This window comes from Crinia signifera, chromosome 11, assembly GCF_055691185.1.
Source record: "Crinia signifera chromosome 11, ASM5569118v1, whole genome shotgun sequence".
Taxonomy (NCBI): Eukaryota; Metazoa; Chordata; class Amphibia; order Anura; family Myobatrachidae; genus Crinia; species Crinia signifera.
In genome coordinates, this window is record NC_139227.1 from 89,169,807 (window position 1) to 89,191,443 (window position 21,637).

The 21,637-nt window shown below is 45.9% G+C and overlaps 1 protein-coding gene across 1 annotated transcript; it reads right to left on the reverse strand.

Moving 5' to 3' along the window:
• Window positions 1-214: 214 nt before the first annotated feature.
• On the reverse strand, window positions 215-21,409 carry LOC146046371 (cathepsin D-like). The gene is made up of 9 exons (XM_083165631.1): window positions 21,228-21,409; window positions 14,251-14,407; window positions 13,668-13,791; window positions 12,264-12,382; window positions 10,182-10,381; window positions 5,794-5,916; window positions 3,814-3,958; window positions 2,559-2,657; window positions 215-961 (listed from the first exon to the last, which is right to left on the reverse strand). Exons 1-9 carry the CDS (start codon window positions 21,293-21,295, stop codon window positions 800-802), a joined length of 1,197 nt encoding a protein of 398 aa, XP_083021757.1. The 5' UTR covers window positions 21,296-21,409; the 3' UTR covers window positions 215-799.
• Window positions 21,410-21,637: the final 228 nt, after the last annotated feature.

The window sequence follows — 21,637 nt, forward strand, 5'->3', positions numbered from 1 at the left end:
TGGGTTACATGAGGTCCCAGGCCCGGGTCGACCAAATTAAGGTTGACATACATTGGGTCGACCACTGAAGCTTGACACATGAAAAAGGTCAACATGCCTAAGGTCGACAGTGTTAAAAGGTCAACACAAGCATTAGGTCGACATTGAGAAGGTTAACAGTCAAAAGGCCACCTTCTGACTGTTGACCTTCCCAATGTCGACCTACTGTAATGCTTGTGTTGAGCTTTTGACCCTGTCAACCTAAGGCATGTTGACCTTTAGTGGTCGACACAATGTATGTTGAACTTAATAATATCGACCTTATACCTGACGTCCTTAAATAACCCTACTGTGATCGCAGCTCAGCTCATACACGTCTGTCGCGCCTTGGAAAGTGCTGCAATCTATTCCTCAGTGCTCATCTGTCATTTAGTGGTTGGACCTGGATACTGCTAGACTCACATTGGAATGTAAACCTAAGCAGAACAAGTACCTGAAGAACAAACATGACCCACGGTACTTCAAACTGTTCTACTCCGCGGCCACACTCGAGATTGCAGCATATTGTCGTCATTTATCAATCATTATTTACGTTACCATGCGATAAAATAAATAACTAATCACAGGCATTGAACGGCTTCCACTGTTCAGCGCCTAGCAGCTAAGACTGGAGAATAAGAAAGATGACCATTTGGTACCGATGGCATTATATGGTTGATGCCACTGGCACAGTGCTCACTGATTACATGTTAATTTGCAAGGGATATAGTTGCATCAAGTTCCTGGGAAGATCAGACAGTGATTGTACATGAATGTCTCATCACTTGGCTTTGGCAAATCCCACGCGATCGTTAGCCCGGTCAAAGACGGTATAATATTGTCCGATGAAGACGTCGCCCAATATCCAGAGAGGTCCGGCCGGAGGAGGGATGTCAAGACCCATGAAGCCACTTACACAGATTTTTTGGCTTCCCTGTGTCACCTGTGGGTAAATGACAGAAATTAACTTGCAGTCTGTGGTACAGTGCATGCTCTACTCTTGGCAACAATAACAAGAAAAATGATGACAACTTCACCCCCAAAGTGCCAACATATATAAAATATACTTGAGCCTCCGGGTTCCAAGCTCTGAAGGGGCACCAGCATGTACAGCGGCACAGTTATGGTTTACAGCGGGATCAAAGTGTGACCACTGCTCTTCCAACAGAGCTCTGCGGCACTTCTGCTTCTATTGCTTAAATAATTGGCTTTATCCCAGGCACAATGTCAGTTGCAGTGCTGCACCCCCACCGCTGCAGCTGGACTGTGACATGAGACCATCCGGTAAACACTGAAACTGTATGCTGACTCTGACGCAGCGGCTGTGGTCACACAGCGGAACTGGAGCCCTGCCAATTCACTGCAGGTTCTGGTCCTAGTAGACAAGCTGAGAGTGTTATCTATAAATTATGTTAGTCTTGTGTGTTTATACGTGTGTGTATATAACACACACACACACACACACACATACATACACATACCTCCCAACTGTCACGATTTTAGAGGGACAGTCCCGATTTTCGGGTCCTGTCCCGCTGTCCCACCCGCGGCAGGCATTGTCCCGCTGCGGGGGGGTGGCAGTTGGGAGACCCCCAATCTAGTAGAATAGACGCTGTGCGCATGCGCACAGCGTCTATTCTCGTATGAAAATGAGGTCGCGGCTAATTAGCATAAGCCGCACCCTCATTTGCATATGCCCCGCCCCCTTTTCGGGCTTCGCCGCGCGAGTGTCCCAATTTCATATGGACAGAAGTTGGGAGGTATGCATACACACACACACACACACACACCAAAATTGCTTTTGATTTTTTAAAGGAGGGCACCAATCTCTAACTTGCCTCAGGGCTACTTGGTTGAACTTACACCTCTGATCCTGTCACATTTGCATACATCAAGAGGACTTGAGATGATTGCCATAACCACCTGCAAGGGTTAAGGCCCATACACACTAGGCAATTTTGAGCTGAAAGCAGCTCAAACTTGGTGTATTGAGCGGCTTTCAGCTCAAAGAATCCCAGTGTGTACGGCCCGGCGATGAGCGGTGCTGCGCGCTCCCGAATCATCGCTGGGAAGCCACTCATGTGCTGGTATTACCAGCAGATGAGCGGCTTTGTGGACAGCTTTGCATAGTGCTGCGCTATGCAAAGCCATTCTCCCCCGCTGACAGCACCGGGCAGGGGGAAAGCGGCTCGGTGTGTATGCACTGATCGGCTTTCCCCCCAGCGATGATAGCGATCATCGCTGTCCATACACGCTGGGCAAAATTGCCCAGTGTGTACGGACCTTAAGTTCCATGTTAAAAGCTATTTTGAATACCAAGAGGTCCAAAGCCAAGTCTGTAGTAGCCCTGTCATATACAGTAGGTCAACTTTTGTTTTAGGCCAAGACTCCTTCAGACCACGACCAGAGAATGTTTTTATGCAGCATCTGCCTCTGTTGCACATATTTTCCAATCATGCAGCAATCATCACTGTTCCTACCCCCATTCAGATATCAGACACCCAGTTATAATGCTAAATATTCCAGGCTCACTTCCTTACCTTCAGTATGTACTGCTCCCCAGTCAAGGTATACGCTCGTCCTCCAAGCGTCAAGGTGATGACGGGCAATGAGGGGACTTTCTCGCATGGTACCATGTACTGCAAAACAAAACAAAAACACCATAAGAAGACATAAAATAGCTACAGACATGTTAGAGGTTGTTACAATGTTTGCCGACCGAGTACCCTGCCTATGATAATGTTGTTATTCTTTATAAATATGGGGCCAAATGTACTAGAGCAGGCATGTCCAAACTATGGCCCTTCAGCTGTTGTGAAACTTCATGTCCCATCATGCCTTGCTGCAGTTTTGCTATTAGGGAATGCTAAAACTATGGCAAGGCATGCTGGGATGTGTAGTTTCACAACAGCTGGAGGGCCACAGTTTGGACATGCTTGTACTAGAGTCAGAGTTTGGTGGCCGTGTGGCAGCTGTCCGAACTCTGACGTTTTTATTTTTAAGGGGCAATCATGTATAAGGCATGGTTTCGACTTGTAAATGATTGCCCCTTTAAAAAAATGTTCAAGTTTCGCATTCCGCAGGGCCACCAAACTCGGACTCTATTACATTTGGCCCAGAGATATATGTTCATTCACTATTAATGCAAATTTCTGCTAATCTGGGACTGACATGTTGCTGCCATTTAGGAGCAGGGGCTAGTAGCATTCCAAAGAACGGGGGCTTGTCAAAACCAGTGGCTGTGTCCTCGAATACAGCTTTACTGGCCCCAGCAGTGTGATGTCACCGGACAGTCTGAGTAAGCTGTGGGTGTCAGACGCTCCCGCAGGTCAGATTCTGCATCCTCGGATGCATACGTCGTACAGCTGCTGCACAGCCACTGAAGCGGGGTGTGGTATGGCGGACCGACAGGGGGGATCCCGATGGTCAGACGGTGCTCCGACAGGGGGGCGAGCGCAAAGAAGCCACTTGTGGGTTAGCTGAGGATGCCACGCTGTGGGCTCAGTGGCTCGCTTCACTCGCCACTGGTTCTATTCTCCCTCTATGGGGGTCGTGGACCCCCACAAGGGAGAATAGCCCACCAGTGGGGATCCCCCCTATCGGAGCACCGGCTGTCGGGATTATTATAGTTGTGGATAGACAGGTCCAAAATATAAATTACCTGTAGGAATTCAGGCAAACGGAGAAAAGCTTGGGGCGTAAGGTGACATTCTATCATAATGAATGGTCCGTTGCAGAAATTGTGAAATTATTGTGAAATAAGCTTCTGCTGTCTAGGCTATATAATAATCTCACCTCTCCTTGAGTTAGTGGGATGGCTCCAATAGCTTTCTGCAACGCAGTCACTTCTTCCAGTGGGCCGGTGATCAGTGAGGTTCCGGTATCTACGATGACTGCACAGCCGCCTTTACACAGTGTGAGTTGGTCTCCCACGCCCATGCTGCAGGGGGAGGTAGAACAGCAAGACTGACTTTAAAAGATTAGAGCATTGGTTCCCAAACTGAGTGGTGCCTTAAAGGACTTGCAGGAGTGCCCTGGATTGGTGATCCATGACCAATTCAAATATATTTATTACCAATGTAATAGGCACATTGTGGACAAGTGAATCCGGTACTTATGTAGTATCTGGGCGCCCGATTTTTTGATTGTATGCCTTAAGTTAAGGCATACAATCAGATGCGATGCGATATCGCATCGCATCGCATGCGACCATCGGATGCGATGCGATGACCCGATTTTTCCATAGGAATCAATGTTAAAATGGACTGAGTCCATTTTAACATGGAATTCAATGGGAAAAAGGGGTCCTTTTCATGCCCCTACTATCCAAGTGGGCATGGAGTTGGATATAAACCTGTGGCGAGCGTAGCGAGCCACTGAGCCCGAAGCGTGGCGAGCGGACACAGAATACCGTCCAATCCGCTCGCCACGCTTCGGGCTCGTGGCGAGCTACGCTCGCCACAGGTTTATATCCAACTCCATGCCCACTTGGATAGTAGGGGTATGAAAAGGACCCCTTTTTCCCATTGAATTCCATGTTAAAATGGACTCAGTCCATTTTAACATTGATTCCTATGGAAAAATCGGGTCATCGCATCGCATCGCATCCGATGGTCGCATGCGATGCGATGCGATGTGCCCGATCCGACCCGATTTCTAAATCGGACGCCCAGATACTACATAAGTACCGTGAATCCTGTCTATTACTGCATAACTGACCCTAAGGATCATAGAATAGGATTATAGGATCATAGAAACATCATTTATTTAACTTCATGTTTTTTTCAGGTTTATGGCCTATGGATGCCATAAAAAAAAAATTCTGATACTCAGGGGTCCTGTTATCCAAAAAGGTTTGGGAACCAACGGACTAGTCATGGGCCTGTAAAGAATAAGAAGTGTTGGAGATCACGCATGTATGTTCCCTGCCTGTAATCGCAGACCGGAATCGGTGCAGGAATTCTCTATATCATATTTTATATAAAGTGGCTACAATGAGTATTCGCCCTTCTATTCTGGAAGTCTTACCACACTGACACTTTTGTTACAAAGAAATAAACAATAAAGTTTTAAAACAGGGTTGCTGACTTTTTAAATCTCCTCTCAGCAGGCGTTCGGGGGGGGGGGGGGGGGGGGGGGCCTTGAGCGTGAGGTGATTAAACGCCGCCCCTATGATGGAAAATGACCCAATTTGCTGATCACCACCGAGGGGGCGGGGCTAAAATGCCACGATTCTGCCACTTTAGCCCCGTCCCCTCATCGGAGATCGGCCAATCTGGTTATTTAAACAGCACGTTCAGGTGTGAGATAGCCGGGAACAGGGGAGGTCATTCCGGGAGGGTAGGCAACCCTGTTTTAAAATAAAAGGAATTCATAAATTAAAAAAAATGAATGCTTGTCACCACCATCTGTTTTAAATACTCGGACGGTTGTTTATCTGACATTATCGCAGTGGTTCTGATAATTTCTGAAAGCGTGTTTAATCCATTCTTTGTGATGTTGCCTGAGTTTCAGGCTGGAAAATAATAGATTTCCAATCATTCCACATATTCCCAAAGGGTTAGAGGTCTTGATTCCGTTTCAGAAGACAATCCCTCTACTATAATGAGAACTCATCTAGATTTTAATGGGGGGACAGCTTCAAGAGATGGAGGTAAGATCTTACACCCTAACTCAAAAAAAAAAATATCTTACAGGAAATGTAAAAATACATTAATATACACAAGAAGAAAAGCAGCGGAGTATATAGAATTGCCTCCTCTCCGCACTACTTACTGGTCCATGCGGACTTCCCAGTATGCTTTGCGGGTGATATTGACATAGTTGAAGTCCCCTGTGTAATATTTGGGATCGGTTCCCCCCAGTAAAAGCTCACCACCGGGCTGTGATTCTGGGTTCCTAGAGAAATAAATACAATTATATGAAGGTAGATAAACAACCCGAAACCTACCATGAAGCACCTGCATTTTTGTCGCCACTATCCATGACCTCCCCCAAATGTCTCTCCCCTTGGAATTTCGACCAGCAGGCAGCCCCCCCAGCCCTGCCTTACCCCTCCACCTGGCCCCGCTCCCGGGCTGTGGCCGGGACCCGCAGATCTACATGACTGCGGTCCCGGCGATTCTCCTAATGAAAAAATGACCTTCATAAAAATGGCTGCCCCTAATAGCAGACCATAAAGTGTCTGCTGTAAGGGGGCGGACATTTTGTGAAGGTCATTTTTCATTAAGGCAGAGCAGAAGAGGCCCCTAGCAGCGCCGGGATGGCTCAGAAAAATAGATCTCCAGGTCCCGGGCGGGATGGGAGGTAAACAGGTCCCACTGGCAGTGCTGCGCAGCAATAACCCCGCAGACCCCCTGTGCCCTCACCTACTCAGCGCACCCCCGCTGTCGCGGGGTCTGCGTGACTATAGTTACGCCACTGCATATAGTGGATGAAGAGCTATAGATCCTGAATCAAAGTGACTACACCATACAGACATGTAACACGGCCTTTATACAGAAGTACTGTGACTACACCATACAGACATGTAACACGGCCTTTATACAGAAGTACTGTGACTACGCCATACAGACATGTAACACGGCCTTTATACAGAAGTACTGTGACTACGCCATACAGACATGTAACACGGCCTTTATACAGAAGTACTGTGACTACGCCATACAGACATGTAACACGGCCTTTATACAGAAGTACTGTGACTACGCCATACAGACATGTAACACGGCCTTTATACAGAAGTACTGTGACTACGCCATACAGACATGTAACACGGCCTTTATACAGAAGTACTGTGACTACGCCATACAGACATGTAACACAGCCTTTATACAGAAGTACTGTGACTACACCATACAGACATGTAACACGGCCTTTATACAGAAGTACTGTGACTACGCCATACAGACATGTAACACGGCCTTTATACAGAAGTACTGTGACTACGCCATACAGACATGTAACACAGCCTTTATACAGAAGTACTGTGACTACACCATACAGACATGTAACACGGCCTTTATACAGAAGTACTGTGACTACGCCATACAGACATGTAACACGGTCTTTATACAGAAGTACTGTGACTACGCCATACAGACATGTAACACGGCCTTTATACAGAAGTACTGTGACTACGCCATACAGACATGTAACACTGCCTTTATACAGAAGTACTGTGACTACGCCATACAGACATGTAACACGGCCTTTATACAGAAGTACTGTGACTACGCCATACAGACATGTAACACGGCCTTTATACAGAAGTACTGTGACTACGCCATACAGACATGTAACACGGCCTTTATACAGAAGTACTGTGACTACGCCATACAGACATGTAACACGACCTTTATACAGAAGTACTGTGACTACGCCATACAGACATGTAACACGGCCTTTATACAGAAGTACTGTGACTACGCCATACAGACATGTAACACGGCCTTTATACAGAAGTACTGTGACTACGCCATACAGACATGTAACACGGCCTTTATACAGAAGTACTGTGACTACGCCATACAGACATGTAACACGGCCTTTATACAGAAGTACTGTGACTACGCCATACAGACTTGTAACACGGCCTTTATACAGAAGTACTGTGACTACGCCATACAGACATGTAACACGGCCTTTATACAGAAGTACTGTGACTACGCCATACAGACATGTAACACGGCCTTTATACAGAAGTACTGTGACTACGCCATACAGACTTGTAACACGGCCTTTATACAGAAGTACTGTGACTACGCCATACAGACATGTAACACGGCCTTTATACAGAAGTACTGTGACTACGCCATACAGACATGTAACACGGCCTTTATACAGAAGTACTGTGACTACACCATACAGACTTGTAACACGGCCTTTATACAGAAGTACTGTGACTACGCCATACAGACACGTAACACGGCCTTTATACAGAAGTACTGTGACTACGCCATACAGACACGTAACACGGCCTTTATACAGAAGTACTGTGACTACGCCATACAGACACGTAACACGGCCTTTATACAGAAGTACTGTGACTACGCCATACAGACATGTAACAAGGCCTTTATACAGAAGTACTGTGACTACGCCATACAGACATGTAACAAGGCCTTTATACAGAAGTACTGTGACTACGCAATACAGACATGTAACACGGCCTTTATACAGAAGTACTGTGACTACACCATACAGACTTGTAACACGGCCTTTATACAGAAGTACTGTGACTACGCCATACAGACATGTAACACGGCCTTTATACAGAAATACTGTGACTACGCCATACAGACATGTAACACGGCCTTTATACAGAAGTACTGTGACTACGCCATACAGACTTGTAACACAGCCTTTATACAGAAGTACTGTGACTACGCCATACAGACATGTAACACAGCCTTTATACAGAAATACTGTGACTACGCAATACAGACACGTAACACGGCCTTTATACAGAAGTACTGTGACTACGCCATACAGACACGTAACACGGCCTTTATACAGAAGTACTGTGACTACGCCATACAGAGACGTAACACGGCCTTTATACAGAAGTACTGTGACTACGCCATACAGACATGTAACACGGCCTTTATACAGAAGTACTGTGACTACGCCATACAGACATGTAACACGGCCTTTATACAGAAGTACTGTGACTACGCCATACAGACATGTAACACGGCCTTTATACAGAAGTACTGTGACTACGCCATACAGACCTGTAACACGGCCTTTATACAGAAGTACTGTGACTACGCCATACAGACTTGTAACACGGCCTTTATACAGAAGTACTGTGACTACGCCATACAGACATGTAACACGGCCTTTATACAGAAGTACTGTGACTACACCATACAGACATGTAACACGGCCTTTATACAGAAGTACTGTGACTACGCCATACAGACATGTAACACGGCCTTTATACAGAAGTACTGTGACTACGCCATACAGACATGTAACACTGCCTTTATACAGAAGTACTGTGACTACGCCATACAGACATGTAACACGGCCTTTATACAGAAGTACTGTGACTACGCCATACAGACATGTAACACTGCCTTTATACAGAAGTACTGTGACTACACCATACAGACATGTAACGCGGCCTTTATACAGAAGTACTGTGACTACGCCATACAGACATGTAACACAGCCTTTATACAGAAGTACTGTGACTACGCCATACAGACATGTAACACGGCCTTTATACAGAAGTACTGTGACTACGCCATACAGACATGTAACACGGCCTTTATACAGAAGTACTGTGACTACGCCATACAGACATGTAACACGGCCTTTATACAGAAGTACTGTGACTACGCCATACAGACATGTAACACGGCCTTTATACAGAAGTACTGTGACTACACCATACAGACATGTAACATGGCCTTTATACAGAAGTACTGTGACTACGCCATACAGACATGTAACATGGCCTTTATACAGAAGTACTGTGACTACGCCATACAGACATGTAACACGGCCTTTATACAGAAGTACTGTGACTACGCCACACAGACATGTAACACGGCCTTTATACAGAAGTACTGTGACTACTTTGGAAGAGCATGAATGGTCCTGATGAAAGGCAAATTCAGCTTGTAACGCATGGTGTTTGGTGAAGCTGTGTCTGTCTCCTACGCAGTTCTTCCTACCTACATGCGGATACTATGATTTGATAGTTATTTTCCCTTTTTTTGCTAATAGGCAGGGCTATTTTTGTGCAGGCTCCAGCAGGAACTGTGGCCCTTATTCTAGTTCACTCTTTCTGACAAAATATTTCTTAGATGGACAAAACCATGTGCACTGCAGGTGAGGCAGGTGTAAAACCCCACCCAAATCTAATTATCTCTGCACAAGTAACACCTGTCTCACTTGCAGTGCACATGGTTTTGTCCATCTAAGAAATATTTTGTCAGAAAGAGTAACCTAGAATAAGGGCCACAGTTCCTGCTGGAGCCTGCACAAAAATAGCCCTGCTAATTAATAGGCATTATTTCCGGTGACCCTCAGTACCTTTCTATCAATTTAATGTCTTCCTTTGACCCCTGTGCTTAGGGAAGCCAACGTCATTCACAGACCTCCATTCAATTTGCAGTCGGCAATAGGGCAGCTGCGGGCACATTTCTCACCTGTTCAGGTAGAAGGAGAATATATTCTTCTCTAACAACTCCTGCTGCATGATGCTGTCAAAAACAGGGGGGACTCCATCCACAGAGATACGAGGGTACGCCATTCCCAAGATGCCATCAAACTTAGCTGCTATAAAGGTGACACCAGGCTGCTTGATAGCCTCCCCAAAGATCTGCCCTTTCACAGCCAGGTTACCAATCTGAGGAGAGGATTATGGGAGAGCAAGGCAGAGTCATGGCAATGTTAGACTTATGTTCTATCTGGTTACACACAGTCCATCTTCTCTCTACACCAACCCAATTAGAACACTTTACAAGCATGTTACTTGTACGGGCCCTGATTCTAATGTGTTCATCCCCTCATATGTTCGCATGGGGGACCGATGTTTGGGCCCTGCACATAATCGGTTATGCCCATGTGCAGGGCTTCTGTATGAGCACCTTCGCCGACCTGCACTGTCGGCATGGTGCTCGCAGAGGGGGAGGGGGTGGGGGCGGTGCTCAGTAATGGGAACGCCCAGCATTTCATGAGCAAAATTTAGCAAATGCGGCCATGACGCAGTGTGCCTGGGGTGAACGGCTGACATCACATGACGTTAAGGTTTTAAGAGAAAAAACTATAGCTATAACCAGGGCTGGTGCTAGGCGCCGGAGCGCCCCAGGCGGGAGGGGTGCCCTGGCGCTCAACTGCTGGGGGGGAGGGGGGTGTTCACTCACCGAACACCTGCTCCTTCCTCCGGCTCTCCTGCTCCGCTGCTCCTGCAGTGGTAGAGCTTTCCAGCTCACTACCGCCCTCCAGTGGCCGGTGCCCTAGGCAAATGGTGGCGCCGGCCCTGGCAATAACGGGTGGTCCAACATGAGGATGATGAGTTGAGGAAGCCCCCAGATAGAACGTTGCTCCTTGACATTTGATATCATGGACTTTATATAACCTATAAGTGGACTGTTTATCACATTACGCACTTCTGCCAACTTATGTCTCCATGCCACACACAGGGTCTGATTCAGTGCCGCAAGCAATCGGGCATCATGCCCATCTTCATATACTGTAGATAAATGTGGTTTGTTTGCAACGGCGCATTTACAAAACTTCTAAAGACTCATAGGGCCTGGTTCAGTATGATTTGTGGTTTTGCGTGGAGCCGCAAAACTACATTCCACTGCAGTAGGCTGTGGGTGGTCGCCCAGCACAGGAAGTCTGCCACGCATGCCGGGTCCCGCCTTGCCATGCAAACACAAACATTTGCATCATTATTGCTACATAGTGAAGCGCTTGCAACAGCCGCGCCATCCCCCAACCAGGCTACTGGCTGCCCTGCTCCCCAAGTGTGAAAAGGGGGGGCGGGATACGAGCCCGCACACCCTCTCATGCTGCTCGGACCATGAGCCAGATGAGCGACCTCTCCCCCTTTATGCTGTGTCACTACCATGTTGGCGCCTTTGCTCCCTATAGCTGGGGAGAGGAAATGGGGTGTCTTGCTTAAGTTATCATCCAGTTTTCTCATTTGTGGTTAGCACAGTAATAAATACAGATTGCTCTTACAGTATTTGACATCTGTTGTTGATCTTTTGAAGCTTTGTGTGTCTTGGCGCCATCAGCACGTATGATTTCTATTTACTTAGTCATGAAAAGGTCACCAGGCACTTCAGAGGTTAAGCGGTGCCTTTTGTGAAGTTTATTTGCGGACACCGTTCAAGAATAATGACGTCCAACGAAGTACTGAAGACGACTGATTTATATATAACTAACAGAAGAATATTTCCTCATTTATTTTATACTTTTATATTGGGTGCCTGAATTATTGTGGCTCATCGTGACACCATGCTACAAAGTGGCATTCATAGGCGCGACCATGGGCCATACAGAAGATATTATGGGGCAGATGTATTATGCCTTAAAAAGAGATAAACGCAAGTGTGATAAAGAGAGATAAACACCCAGCCAATCAGCCCCTAACTACCATGCTACAGATGTGTTTCAAAAATGCCAGTTAGTAGCTAATTGGCTGGGTTTTATCACTGTTTATCACCCTCACAATGATCTCTATTAAGGCATAATACATCTTCCCCTACAGAACTTACCGTCACAGTGTCCTTGCTGAGGTACCCAGACAGGCTCCCACTGCCGTACTGTATAGAGAAGGCTGTGCCGTTCTTCACATAGGTGGATGATTTGGAAGAATCGTACTTGTGGTGAATCACTGCAACAAGAGAGGACACTCAGCGCTTTTAGCAAATGTTTAACACTTTACAAACCTAGAACCCAAAAATGGACTCTCCAACCTGCAATCAGTTTACTGAAAGATCATTAAAATGTATTGTCACTAAGGGGGAGATTGGTCAAACCTTTGGGAAAGATAAAGAGGAGACGCTGCCCATACCAACCAATCAGCTTTTGTCTGTGCTAGGCAAATAATAGCTAAAATTTATTGGTTGCTATGGGCAACCTCAACACTTTCATTCGTTGTGAGTGAACCAGATCCCACCTTGCAAATGGTGGTACACCAGCCCACCATTTGCAAGGCGCATACATTCGCAATGGCTGCGAATGGATGTTTTACATTAATATCCATTCGCATGTCAGCGGGAACCTCCCACATCATTCGATGGTCGCCAACCATCGAATGACGTGGAAGGTGCACGCATATGTAAAGTTGCTTTGAGCAACCTTACATATGCGTGTACGCTCGGGGGGAAGTGGTGATGTCAGCTGCCCGCCCCCCGCATGTCCGTCGCGGACTCATTAGCATGAGAACGCCCAGTGTTCTCATGGGAACCCCCATGAAATGCTGGGCGTTCCCATATGCTAATGAGCCACCCCTGCCCTCCGTTCGCAAATATACGCTGCCTAGCGAGCCGGTCTGAATCCGGCCCATTGTCAATTGATCCACAGTCAGAACCCAATGCTGTCTCTGTGGCAGCACGGATGGTGTAGTGGTTAGCATTACTGCCTCACAGCACTGAGGTCATAGGTTCGATTCCCACCACGGTCCTATCCCGTATTTGCATAGGGGTACTCTGATGTCCTCCCATGCCCCAAAAATATACTGGCAGGTTAATTGGCTCCCAACAAAACGTAACCCTATCATATGCATGCACATGTGTTTAGGACAAGTGGCATAAATGAGAGATCTTCTTAGATGTTAAAGGTTAGCTTCCACGTTCCAGTGGTGTCAATAGGAAGGTGAGGACGCACACACGTGTCACCCGCCGAGGGGTTACACCAAAGTGCACACTTCTCCTCAGTGACAGGAGCCAAGTGTTGCATTGTCACAGTGTATGAGCGGGCACTGCACTGGTCTATGGAGGCTGCCCACATCTCCGGTAGCCCCCTGTAGTTTATGCAGCAAGTCCACACCACTAAGCTAATTAGCTTAGTCCACGCCCCTACCCACAAAGCCGAAGCCTCCACCATTCATCCAATGGGAATATTTACAAGTAGCATTGACAATTCTTGTACATGCACTGACATGACAGAGTACTCACTGCAGGCAATGTCCAGCAGGGAGCAGTGTATTGATGGTACCCAGAGGTTAGAAGATCCTGTGTCAAACACTACAGTGAATGTCTGTGGAGGGGTTCCGATGCCAATCTCTCCATAGTACTGCGCCTAAAGGTAGCGGGGATAGGTGACATGGTAAATCTAGATCTGCAATTGCAGTAGAGACAAATACACAAGCAGAAATACGTTCAACATGTATTCTGTGTCTACTACACTGTATCACAAGAATCAGCCATAACCTTAAGCTCTGTACATTTGATCCCCAGCTGATGGGGTTAAACATTCAAAAACATTTGAGCCGTATGTATCCAGTTGTGACCCCCTTTTGGGGGCAGTAGCAGCTCCTTTATGGGGATCGGGTGGTCACATGACCCCCCACACCCGACCATAGCAGGAGTATTAGAAGCTGTTTATCGTCTAGGGGTCCTGCATTGGCACTGCATACACACCTATACAATCAACGGCCATACACTCAATATCAGGAAAATGGTCTGACGATTGTATAGGTGTGTACTTACTTTACACAGACTCATGTCTATATCACCATACTCTACCTCTGTTACTTACATCTAGATAATTTTTCAGGATCTCTGGTGTGGGTCCTCCATTTGGTGGGAATCCACTGTAATACTTTTTGTAGCCTTCCGGTGCAATCAGGTTTCGCACATCCCCAGATGTTTCAGAAAACGTGCGACGGATGGAGGGGAACTTTGTTAGTGGTATTCTGGGGAGAGGCAGAACAAAGCAATGATCACAACCTGCAGGAGCTTTCATACTGCTACATAACGTCACAGCAGTAGTGTAACACTACCATCTACATCCATTCTCTGAAAAGCTTTGGATATTTCAGGAGTGCAGTGAACAAAAAAATGATCTGGTTTATTTTAGACTGTAGACTAGACTGCAAGCTCCTGGGAGCAGGGCCCTCTACCCCCTGTTCTCCCAGCTCTCTTATCTCGCTCATCAGTCCCAGGCCGGATATGCATATGGGTTATTCTGGTTCACTCCTTCTGGCAAATTCCTTCTTAAATGGACAAAACCATGTGCACTGCAGGGGGGCAGATGTAAAATGTGCAGAGAGAGTTAGATTTGGGTGAGTTATTTTGTTTCTGTGCAGGGAAAATACTGACTGCCTTATTTTTACACTGCAATATAGATCTCACTTTGAAGTAAATCCCCACCCAAATCTAATTCTCTCTGCACGTTACATCTGCCCCACCTGCAGTGCACATGGTTTTGTCCATTTGAGAAGGAATGTGCCAGAAGGAGTGAACCAGAATAACCCCCATAATCTGTTGAAGTTTCCCAACCTCAGTCCTCAAGCATACCTCCCAACTGTCACGATTACAGCGGGACAGTCCCGATTTTCGGGTCCTGTCCCGCTGTCCCATCTGCGGCAGGCATTGTCCCGCTGTGGGGGTGGCAGTTGGGAGACCCCCCAATCTAATAGAATAGACGCATAAGCCGCGCCCTCATTTGCATACGCCCCGCCACCCTTTTCGGGCGCTCTATTTCCCCTACACAGAAGTTGGGAGGTATGCTCAAGGCACATATAATAGTTTAGGTTTTAGTTATATCCATGCTTGAGCACAGATAGTAGATCAAAATAATTAAGTCACCTGTGCTCAAGCATGGATATTCTTAAATGGGGGAAGGGGATCTTGGACTGCACACCCTAATGACACATACAGTAAGGTGCTATCAGGTGCTAGGACTTGTAGTTTCACAAAGAAAGAATGATACAGTGCTGATGTGACAATGAACTCTGTTATCTAACATAAAGAACAAGGTATATTTTTTGGACAAGAGATACTAGCCCACCAACCAGCGTCTAGATGACCTCGTCCAGGGCCGGTACTAGGGTGTCCGGCGCCCTCCTGCAAACCATACATTTTGCGCCCTTTCACATTGCCATTGCAACAAGCTGCAGCCCGAGTGTGGGAGTGTATGCAACATGCGATCCTATGGAAGATCTCGGGTGCATGTACAGGTATGCATACACCATCTCAGTGCTGTGTCCGCAAAATGTTGCAGGCACTAAAGGTGCCCATACACGCTGCGAGAATCGCATACGTTATGGGCTAGATCGCATCGCACGGTATGCATGCAATGTGTGTGCGTTGCGATCCGAAAGCAGAAAAAAAGTATGTGCAGCACTCGTGACTGAGGGGGAAAGGAGGGGAGAGAAGGAGGAGATGGAAGAAGAGGGGAGGAGATAGAGGGGGCGGAGTGTTGAGGACTGGCAGTGGCACTGGCACAGCACACTGAGAAGAGGGAAGGAAGGGGAGGCGGCACTGCTGCTTGTTTGTCATTTGATTGACAGCTGTCAGGCGCAGGGAGCAATGGGAAGGGGGGCGGATCCGGACATGACATGTCATCCAGGCATTCACAGACAGCACTACATGCCTCAGCGCAAGTGTCTGTGAGGAAGAGGGGGCAGGTCGCAGGAGGAGGACAGTGTGTGCGTGGTGCAGGGAGCTGCTCAGCCTCTCCATACTGCCGCCCACTGTCAGACAGGCACTGCGGGCGGTGTGCAGGAGGCAGTGACAGTGGGGGCTGAGGCAGCTTTAGCAGATCAGGGAGAGAGACAGCGCCTTTTCAGCATGGCGTCTCCCTGCTTTGCAGGAGCTGCTGAGTGTGTAGCAAGCGTCTCTCTGGTGGGTCCCTAACAAAAAGTTTGAACTGAGGTTGCAAAACTTGCAAAAAGTTGTTGAAAACCAGTCAACTCAGGGCAGGCGGCACACTAGTGGGAAGTTAAAGTGTTAAGGCCCCCATACATTAGGCCGACTTGTCCTAGGGACAAGTCGGACCCAATTTACCTGCGAGCCGCCCGGCAGCTCCCCGGGAGGCTCACATACAATTTGGCACTTGATGTGCCATTTTTTACATGGGATAAATCGCATGCGATTTATCCCATGTAAAAAAAAAAACGGGGAGCTGCAGGGCGGTGAGGAGTAGTGGGGGTGGGCAGCAGCGGCGGTGGTGGGGGCGGGCAGCGGCGGCCAGCGGTGGTGGGGGCGGGCGGCGGGTGCGGTGATCGCTGCTGACCTGGCCGGGCAGTGTACTTACACATAGCAGCAGCGGGGACGGGACGCGTAGTGGCGGCTATTAGATTTTTAAAATATTTGTCAAATGACCGGCCGCTCTCTGATTGGCCGGAGAGCTCTCAGCCAATCAGAGAGCGGCCGGTCATTTGACAAGTATTTTAAAAATATAATAGCCGCCACTGCGCTGCCCGTCCCCGCTGCTGCTATGTGTAAGTACACTGCCCGGCCAGGTCACTCGCCGGCGCTCAGGGACCCGCTGCCCGCCCCACTGCTCCCCTGGTGTCTGCATGCATATGCCTGTCAGGTGGCAGGCATATGCATACAGGGAGGTCGGACGTGATCGTATGTACAGACCGTCCGACCTCCCTGATCCGGTCCGATGCGCACGGGACCGCGCATCGGATCGGATCAGATATCACACACCTACGATTTTTGGCCGATTACACCCGATTATCGGCACAAAGTGCCGAAATCGGATGAAATCGTCCCAAAATCGCATAGTGTATGGGGGCCTTAAGTGAGTTATTAAGAAAGAACCAAAAGCGAGAAGTTAAAAAGTGTTACAAAAGCATTACATAAAGTGCTAGAAACTATAATAGTACGTAGTAGGAAAATATTTCATAGTGCTATTCTTAAAGCCTATACTGTTATACCCCCTTTCCACTTACAAGAAAAACCCACGTTTTGGCATATGAACATTCTACCACCCGAGATTCTTGTCAGTGAAAAGGGGTCCCTAAAAAAGCACCTGGGTCTAGTGCACTGGGAGTACTTCCTGGGTGTAGCTAGCAGGGTTTTACCTGGGGAGGATCCAAGTGCGCTGCAGTGTAAATAGATAATCCTGGTCAAGTGACTTGGGACCAGTTTAACACACATGGAGAACTGTATTTCCTGGCACTTGGAGAAGATGTAATCTCCACAGGACACCACTGCACCCATAAACAGTGTGAAAGGTACCAACCTGGGAATAAGCTGCGTTGTAAAGGTGTATGTCCTAGGTCTGACCTATATTGGAACTGTATTCCGAATTCCAGTTCAGACCTGGGATTCTGGTGTAACAACGGTATCACGGTATTTGAGAACTAGAAGACACCCATGCTGATCACATGCACTGCAACTCTTGCCATGAAGCCCCAGTATGCCCCCTTCACTGTACAGCTCCCGAAAATTGTGACACTACCAGACATCCTCGAATAGGGGATACGGTCACTGGATCACCAAGCATTAGGTCTACAAGCATTAGGTTGACACCACTAAGTCGACATGCATTAAGGCCGACATGGGTTAGGTCGACAGGGTCATTCGGTCGACAAGGTCATAAGGTCGACATGGGGTTTTTCACTGTTTTTTTTGAGCCGACGTGTGCCGACAGGCGGTATTTCATGCCCTACCATCGACCCTGTCGACCTAATGACCCTGTTGACCTAATCCATGTTGAACTTCAGCCATGTCGACCTTAATGCATGTCGACCTAATGCTTGTAGACCTAATGCTTGTCTCCCCAATGATCCATACCCCTCGGCAGTTATGCTTCACATATCACCTGGTTACTACATATTCCTACTTACTAGCTTCTCCCCCTCTGCACTGTGATGCAATGTGCAGCGCTGTGTGAATATTTGCAGTGGTGTATCCAGGAGAAGGTTACCATAGGAAAAATCTGTGGCATGGTTATCTGGTGGGTGGATGATAAGAACCTCCCAACCAAAAGCATTAGCCAAGATCAGTCACTAGAGAAATTGGAGACACTTGCGGCTAAAAATAAAACGGTCTCCTTAGACTTGTGGCACATTACATGCTGATCCGACAATCGCCGTATAACCTTCCAGGTGGCATGCTAAAGTTACTGCTACATATACTGTAGAGCAGGCATGTCCAAACTATGGCCCTCCAGCTGTTGTGAAACTACAAGTCCCATCATGCATTGCCACAGTTTTGCTATTAGGGAATGCTAAAACTATGACAAAGCATGCTGGGAGGTGTAGTTTCACAACAGCTGGTGTGCTACAGTTTGGACATGGTGTAGAGATTAAATAAAGCAATGATAATTAACATTTTGGTATTTTGCGCTAAGTTACTGCCTACACCGCAGTTTACAATAGGCATTGTACTGTACACATATCTTTTACAGGTTCATAGTTTTACACGTATGTGTTAACATGAACTATTTTCATGTAATTCCCCTAGTTCTCCTAATTTGGCTGGAGTTAAATAAGACAAGTTAAAATGCAAACTGTCATCTGTACTTCAGTGATATCCCAGTTAAAGACCTTCCTTTCAGTCTGTAGCCATTTATTCAGCAGTGGAGATAATTTCCTGCAATTTTTTAATTTATTTTTAGAGTTTCCGACAACTTTATTGTTAGTAAGAACAGTCGGAACGAAGCAGGAGCTCCTGTACCACTGCCCCCCCCCCCCCCCTCCATATAAGTACAGCTAAGATTTTGAATGTTAAGGTGTGTACAGTAGAAGTATCCTGTGCAGCACACATTGGCCCATGTGTAGTGTACACACCATTACTGTACTTACTTCAATCTAAAAAACACATTCAGTTTGTGACAGCATGATATGTATTTAATATATCAACATGTATGTATATAATGCATGTGCAATCATGCTGATGGAATATCATCAGAACATTGATGAACCCCCCTGCTTGTTGTATACCTTTACTTACACTGTATTGGGGCTCTACATTCTGAGTACCTATGAGGTAGGCTTACCCTACCTTCCCTTTAAACTGGGACGCTTTTGGATTACCCATTAGATTTATTTGCTTATTACAGCATAATGCACTTTAACGTATTTAACTGTTAATATATTTTCTAATCTTTTGCTTAATTATATGCTCTAATGCAGCCCTATCATGTCCCAGCAAAGGGGATGCAAAACAGTTTTTCAAAATAATTAATGTTTAAAATAAACTGCCACAAGTAAAGACAATAAACAGAAGTGTTTAAAATACTGTATGTAAATAACAGAGTGTAATGCATTGTTCACTGAACTTACTGCAGCACACACACACACACACATATATATATATATACAGGTCGAGTATCCCGTATCCGAATATCCGTTATCCGAATTATTCCGAAATACGGACATTCCAGAAAGTGAAAAAAAAAATTTTTTTTTGCTAAAAACTCACTGGGGACATATGTAACAGCATCACTGGGGACATGATATGTAACTGGCACTATATATGTGCAAGACAATGATTGCTTGGCATTCAAATTCAGTGCTGAGATAGTACACACATTTTGTTTCACGTTTTGAAACCTTGTTTTTTGAACAATTAAAATATGTTTGTGTGTATTTTATGTGGTAATAAAATATATTTGTGTGTATATTATGTGTTTATACAGCATAAATGCAAGATACTTCAAAATACATCATTGAAATATTAAAATATTCCGAAATACGGAATAATCCGTTATCCAAAATTCTCCTGGTCCCGAGCATTTTGGATACGGGATACTCAACCTGTATATATATATATATATATATATATATATATATATATATATATATATATATATATATATATATATATATATATATATATATATATATATATATATATATATATATATACCTTCACCCCCCTGAACCTACTGAACCTACAGTATTTTTCTAGAATACATATACACATAATTTTACACACACACACACACACATTTATACATACACATGTTTGGGACTAGAATGATTTTTTCATATGAGATGTAATACTGCTCTGGTGTAAACATGTTACTCATATGCATAATTCAAACCTGATCACACGGCCACAAATTCACACAGTTTACGGATGGTTTTGAACATATTCCCACGGCTGTGAATAGATCTGCAGCTGTACTTATCTATTCGGGCAGTGAATGCATACATTTCCAAGGCAGGATTTCTCTCTGGAAGGGCAGTGTCTAACCGATCGCTGCTCGTTGTGCGATATGGTCTGAATTACCCCTAAAGTTACCGTTGAACAAATATTTTGTTGGAAATACCAGGGAATAAGAATTAATAGTGAGAACTGCATCTAGTATACAAAACACCTCCCAACATCTTCTCCTTCCCCTGAGTTCCCCAGTGTAGCGCAGTTGTCTCTCCATGCATGTATGTTTGTATGTATGTATGTATGTATGTATGTATGTATGTAGCAAGATAAATAGCCTGGGACTGTCCCAGCAAATTAGGGGCAGTTGTCAGCTATAAACGTGCACATAGTTTAATTATCCCGCTAAAATAATGCAAATAAGTATCTATATACTATAACAAATCCCTCTATATATCTGTACACTTTGTTACACAGACCCACACATAGTACAGCTGCAAAGGCAGAAGAGAATATTGTTTTCATCAGAATAACAACAGCACATACCCTGAGCTGTTTGCAGCTGCTAATCCTGATACATATAATATAGAATATACTGAGTTGTTACAATGTCCTTATACACAAACATCTATAATCTATAAGGATTCTGTGCCTGTGGTTATCTCTCACCTGATCAGTGCTGATCCTTGCTGGACCAAAGCACAAAAAAGCAGAGCCCATGCTATTGGCAGATCCATGGTGACAGGGTGTATTTGCAGCTTTGTTCTGTATATATGTGTGTGTCCGCTACCTCTGCACTTGTCATCAGTGACCCAGCACTTTCAGTCATCTCATGAGATGCGTCAGCTGACCCAGCCGTCATGTGACCAGCAGGAGGGGGGGCACTGGGCACACTAATCCTGCCAGCAGTGTGGAGCAAACAACACAGGATTCTAATGCAATTCTCTGCAGGAATCAGGAAGACATTCATTTGCATATGCATTATCCACTGTAATTCATATTTCTTCTATTATGAATATCGCATACAGTGTATTTTTGTATTTCACTGAATTGATTTAAAATATATACTGTACATACTT

Bases quoted from the DNA above. Each gene is read 5' to 3' on its own strand.
- LOC146046371 (XM_083165631.1), bottom strand. From the start codon at position 21,295: ATGGATCTGCCAATAGCATGGGCTCTGCTTTTTTGTGCTTTGGTCCAG. The intron at 14,408-21,227 runs GTGAGAGATAAC...GCCTCTCCCCAG, and splicing joins CAAGGATCAGCACTGATCAG to AATACCACTAACAAAGTTCC. The intron at 5,917-10,181 runs GTGAGAAATGTG...TTATTTCTCTAG, and splicing joins TTCTCCTTCTACCTGAACAG to GAACCCAGAATCACAGCCCG.